The 6,244-nt window shown below is 35.6% G+C and overlaps 1 protein-coding gene across 1 annotated transcript; it reads right to left on the bottom strand.

Moving 5' to 3' along the window:
* Window positions 1–1,323: 1,323 nt before the first annotated feature.
* Window positions 1,324–4,862, bottom strand: LOC147389487 (dimethylallyl, adenosine tRNA methylthiotransferase). Its single transcript, XM_086419499.1, has 8 exons — window positions 4,644–4,862; window positions 4,380–4,526; window positions 4,176–4,273; window positions 2,483–2,555; window positions 2,336–2,396; window positions 1,782–1,867; window positions 1,601–1,690; window positions 1,324–1,524 (listed from the first exon to the last, which is right to left on the bottom strand). The coding sequence occupies exons 1-8, from the start codon at window positions 4,845–4,847 to the stop codon at window positions 1,462–1,464; spliced, it is 822 nt and encodes a 273-aa protein (XP_086275625.1). The 5' UTR covers window positions 4,848–4,862; the 3' UTR covers window positions 1,324–1,461.
* Window positions 4,863–6,244: the final 1,382 nt, after the last annotated feature.

The raw sequence follows: 6,244 nt of genomic DNA on the forward strand, positions 1-6,244 counted from the left end.
CATCATTATATTATATGTTAGGTAGGCAGCCGTACTATATAATGGTGAGATAATTCAACGGTCCTTTTTTAAATGGTGGGTAAGTGAGACTGAAGATTTCAATATAACCCTAAAATTTCTAACATACCCCTCCCAATTTTCATGTATATTTGGGATACCCCTAGTTTTCAAACTGAAGATTTAGTACATTTGACCCTTGGTCTTCCACCGAAAACCCTTTAATATTTGATCCATAAAATATGATATAAAAAGTTACTATTATTGATTGGGAAAATTACTTAAAGGACCATGTTGGAGGGATTTTTTTGTTGTTCGTTGTAAATAGTTCATTTAGTAAATTTTTATTTTCTTAACAGTCCCTAGACCCTATCTCCTACATTTCTCACGATTGAATGTTCTAACCGTTCAAACTCATTGTTTTCATCCAAAAAAAATTGGATTTTTGATATGCAATCGAATTTTGAAAACTTAATTCCAGTAGAAAGGATTTAAGAAAGAAAGAAGAAGAAATTCATTTTTTTTCACTTTTTGGATGAAAATCAATCAAGAATGATTCATTTGGCTTGAAATCATTTAAACAAGTAGTTCTCTCAAGCTTTTAAATGATCTTTCCATGTATTTTAGTCAAAAAAATCCACACACAAAAAATGGGTAGATTTTACCAGTGAGTTCACCATTTTATTTATTGTCAAGTTCGACAATAAATAAAAAAACAGTGAGTTCGACAATAAATAAAAAGTGATGAACTCAACAACAAATAAAAAAAACGGTGGTTCACCAATAATGAGGGACCATTAAGAAATAAAAAGTTTACTAATGTCCTATCAAGCAATCACCCAAACCTTAGGAACTATTTAGAAATAAATCCCTTCATCAGAGGCCTTAAGTAAGTTTCCCTTATTTAAAACTTTTAAAATAATTTTCTTCGCTATTAGAATGAGAGAAGACAGAGTAAGAGTTGATTGACACCAAAATTTAGAAAACGAAACACATACAATCACTTACTTTTAACCTTATTATTAAGATCAGCCTCATCAAAACAAATAAAACTACAATCCCAAAACCTATATATGAACGTTAATTTTCTAAAATTACAAAATTAACAAGTACTTAAAACCTTAATTGATGCAATAATCCTAATTTGATCAATTTTTAAGTAAAAGAAAGTCAACCAAAAGAAAGTTGTTGAGGTAGTGAGAGTCAGCATGAACCGCAACTAAAACAAGTCAGAACAAAACCCCAAAAAGAACAAGAAAATAAGTAAAAAAATGTAAAATAATGAAGGTTTATGGCCATAATACATTTTATTATCAAAAGCAAATCTCGAAACAAAACATCATATATAAATTCAATAATATAAGGGTTTAGATTAGTCTTCAAGGTTGTTACTCAAATAAAGTGTACAATGAAGGTATTTATCCCGATAATGAGTGAGGACATTTACAAACTCTCACCAGAAGATTAAACTGTCATGTACTTGAGAACCGCCGCACGAACCTTCTCCATGAAAGTTGCCGCTTGTTTCTGCATAAATAAACCATGATTAGAGAAAAAACTTGAAGACTAATCTAAACCAATTTAAAAACCCAACTATTCTGACCTGGCCACCCATGTTTGCATTTGCTATATTTTCATCAAGAAGTGTCAATAAGGACCTATTAAGCTCATTTTGCTCAACCATGTCCAATAACTGCATAAAGAAGCGGGCATTATCCCAGACAAACAATACAAGGTTGCGTGAAAAAACAAGGTTTTAAGGCTCAAAGAGTTTACTATCGTACAGTTGCTTTTACATTCTTCGATGTCAATATTTTGGCTAGGCTTTCCTTTGCTGTAACGAGGTCAGTTTGCATTTTATCATAGGCTTCTGCAATGGTGGAAGAGGCAAAATGATTGATGTTTAAAATAGAGCTGATATTGGCACCCCAACTTTTATTTATTACACCCTCAATTTCTTAAATTATTTTTTTTGTCACCCCCAATTAAAGATTCAAACACTCTTCAAACATTACAAACGTTTGGCTCAAATTATAATCTCGACATTACGAAACAATTATAACACTAGTTCAAACAGTTTCAGTAGTTGTTTACAATTATGATTAGGCTCATATAAAATCCTAAACCCACAAAATAAAAATATAGAAAAAGAAAAAAAAAAATGAAGAGCCGCTATCGGCACCCCCTAACGTTTACTTATTCTCAACAATTCATTTATTTTCTTTATTTTTTATTGGGGGCGTAATAAGTAAAAAAAGGGGTGCCAATAGCAGCTCTCTTTAAAAATTGATGGGAGAGTATGAATTTTTTGGCTTCAAGGTTCACAGTGCTAACAAACCTGTTCCTTCTAGCAGAACCTTTTGCATTGCTTCCAACTCAATCAATCTGTCCTCCATATCCTGCAAGGTTAATGGAACGGTTAATAATCATTCTTCTGTTCAACAATCTGCTAATTATGATTTGAAATTCTAGTCTCAAGAGAAACCTTGGTTCTTGACACGGCAAACCGGAGCTGACCCAGCTCAAATTGAACATGAGAGAAAAATTCCTGGTTTAATCTGCACAATCAAATTTCCTATTTTCTTCAAGAGAGTGCAATAAAGGAGATGAAATCACCTGTAAAGCCGAAAGGCAGTAGAGGTCTCATAACTACTTGGAATCATGCCTAATCACTTCTAACCAGTTAAGACTGAGGATTATAGAATGCCTAAAGTTTGCACACGACAAATATGGAAATCTCTTTTGATTACTAAAAGTGTACGAAAAATGTCTAAAGGACCACAGGACAAGTATAACAAAATGCTATGAAACGGGTATTTTGTACAATTGAATGCAACTCAATTACATTATCCCAAACCATTGAATGTGGTGACAACAAATGTATATGGTCTCATTCTACCGAAAGCACCAAGGATCCATTACTATATGCTTCTTTAGTCACAAAACATGGCATGTTGTGTAGTCGCTAGGATGATATCGATTAAATTTGTTTAGATTGTGCCCTACTTGAATTTGTGGTATTAAATGAGTGATAACATTAGTCAAAAGAGAAGGCCATGAAGTGTCCTTAAGTTTCCTATTCTATAGACATAGTGCAGTCTTTCATCAAAAGGATGTCACCTTAGCTCCACTAATCCCCAGTTATCCCTAACACGAGAACATCATCTCTCTTGTAAAGCTATGGGTCTCTGTTTAAAATAGGTCTTCTCTTTCACTCACCAAAAACGGAAAAATGCGTCATTTACATAGCAACATAAAAGACATTGAAGGGGAAAAAAATAAAAAGAAGCAAAGAAAACAATGTCAAACAATTCTTACCCAGATTGCACTTTTGCCAGCACAATTCCTAGGTTATTTTGTTGATGTTCGCACAAATAGGAGGTCGGAATGATATTGAGCATGTTTCCCATCTCTTCACGAGAAACACATGCGGTATTTCTTTGCAAAATTGTGCTCAATTTCATATGTGGCAGGAGACTAACCAAGGATACAAAGAACAAGACACACTACTCACACCAAACCACTATTCCACATAAATGCTACAAACCCAATCCCATCTATCCAAAAGAATCTTAAAACAATACTAACCTAAATTCCTGGAAAAAAAACCCAAAATTGAAATGATAATATCTTGTAATGATTACTTGTGATTCTCAAAACTGTGATTATTCCTTTCCTTCCATATACCCCACCAAATGGCGAAAGATGCTAAACTCGATAAAATTCTCTTGGCATCCAAACATGACCCTCCCAAGAATAACCAACTCTCGAACAAAGTTCCAATAGAGAAAAAGAAGACATCCCACAATACCAAGAAGGAGAAAAAATAGGACCAAAGCCTTGGTTTTGCAAATGACAAGAATTGTTAGCAGTGGTTTCATGCAAGCAAACAACCCGGCATGGTTCACAGCTCATTGTATTCTTGATTAAAAAGTAGCCTAAATCAGTTCTTGAGTCCACTAAACTAGTTCATACTTTGTGGGAACTTAAGAGTGAACTTGATGACTAGGGTTCAAGTCATTTGGCCTACAAACTGTAACCATAGAATACTGCAAAAGTAGCTAAAGATGCACCCATATACAGATAATTTAAAGCAAAATGTCAAACAACTAAGAGGCAATTTTAACAATTGAATCACATGGGTATCTTACAAAAGTAGGAATTAATTAAGGACTAACCGAGGTCTTAACCGGCCAATCTCGAATTCAAGTTCCCGAGCTTCAGTATCAAGGAAATATTCAATCAGCTCTGCTGGGGTATCCGGTACTACACGAGCCTACTTAGATAGAAAGAGAAACAGAACCAATTAAAGACTAAAAGAAGCAAAATAAATGAGGAGATTTGAATTTAAAAAGTGGGGGGTCTTTTTTTTAAGAGATTGCCTCTCGAGCAGCTCTGCGACGCTGTTGTTCTTCGTGGACTTGGCGTTGGAAGGCTTCACGGGCATCAGAATCCCTCTCGAGATGTTGTTGAAACTCTCTTCGTGCGATGTGGCCTGCTTTGGGGGGACCCAATATCCCTTCTGGGTCCTTTCTTCGCAGAACCAAAATCAAGAAACCAGATTTCAAAATTATTAAATTTAAACGTAAAAACCAAGAATCTGTGTGTGTGTGTGTGTGGTGAGAGAGAGAAAGAGAGAGAGAGACCCATCCAATGCAGGAAATTCTGGGTCTCGAAGTTGTTCTTCCAGGCCTTGTACGGCCGATAAAGCTCGCGCTTGTTATGCTGAGAGCGGCCATGGATGGTCCTTTCTCTTGCTGTGATGGCTGGTATGTGTTATCCGTTTGGTTGTGTTGTGTGTATACTGGAGATCCTGTACTACAGGGAGTTGTATAGCGAACCAAAGCCATGTTCTATGTCAGTTAAAGAGTAAAGATTTATGGGCTTTTGATAACTTATCCACGAAGCCCATAATAAATAAAAGTGCAAGAAACTGATCCGATAGTGGGCCCAAAAGATCATGCTTTTTTTTGGCTCAGATGAGTTGTTGTTGGTTAGCTACTTAAGTTGCTGGACTGTAGGATATACATGCATTTTTTCACACTAGTGTCTGTGATTTTCGTGGGCAAGTTAGTTTAACATGTGCCAGAGAATCAAGCCAATTGAACTCCACAACACAGCCAACTCTCTCTCAACTGATAAATCCTGTTTTAGAGCATTGATGTGCATGCCACCTGGCCTCACCTATCAATAGAAATGTCAATGGGCCGGTCCGGTCCTTGGCCTGACTAGATCTAGTCCATCATGGAACAGGAATGGCCATTGGGATTAGGCCCATTTAACTAACGGGCCAGGCCTGCCCATTTACCAGTTCTCCCCGCTCACAATTGGTTCGGGCACTTTTACTGAGTCAACTAGACACACCCATTTTATTGCTTTGAGAGCCTCGATAGTGTGAACCCAAGAAATATCCAAAGATGGGTTCGAACTGAATTTTTCAGGATCCCTTTAGTTTGCCGAAAGAGTCGTGCCTGAGCAACGTTGAGATTGACATCGTTTCACTCTTATCTCGATGAAAAGCATCTATTATTCTATACACACATCCACATCAACCAATGTGTGAAACAAATGTCAATTTCAATGTTACTTCAGCGTTTTCCTTGTTGAAATTATTGTCCTTTCTTGAGTTGTAAAAACAACTTTTCTAATGTCCAACCAACGGCTGAGATGGGAGGAGGTTTTCTAGGATTTTGATCATGATAAAGATCATATTTATTAGATAGGTACCTTATCCAATAATTTGTGAAAAAAATACAATTTTATATTTATATCAAATTATCAAATAGGATGATGGATCCAATCCAAGTGTCATCTAATCATATTTGGATTCAAATATTACAACCCATTGGTACCCGCACCGCATTAGTCCCTAATCCGATCCAATTCTCATTATAAATTGATGCAGATTGACCTTGATTTGACTCAAACCCGGATCCATTGACAGTCTTACCTAATCCCTATGTCATACTCTATTGGGCCCACTTTCTAAGTCAGTCGATGCTAGAAATATGTTTTAAAATGATTTAGTTATATGAAATATTTATTTTAATAAGTATTTTATGAAATTAATTTATGGCTTAGTTGGTAGAGGACTACCAAACTTATAGATGGTTACATGTGGAGACATTTTAACGTCATCTTTGTTTTAGATAGTCTTCTTTAAATAATATAAGGGTTGACGTATTCCACTCCAAATATTAGACATAATTGAGGATTAATGTGTTGTTTTTTTTATCAAAATTAAAGA

The sequence above is a fragment of the Akebia trifoliata genome, chromosome 12 (assembly GCF_017979445.1).
Source record: "Akebia trifoliata isolate Shusen 1 chromosome 12, ASM1797944v1, whole genome shotgun sequence".
Classification (NCBI taxonomy): domain Eukaryota; kingdom Viridiplantae; phylum Streptophyta; class Magnoliopsida; order Ranunculales; family Lardizabalaceae; genus Akebia; species Akebia trifoliata.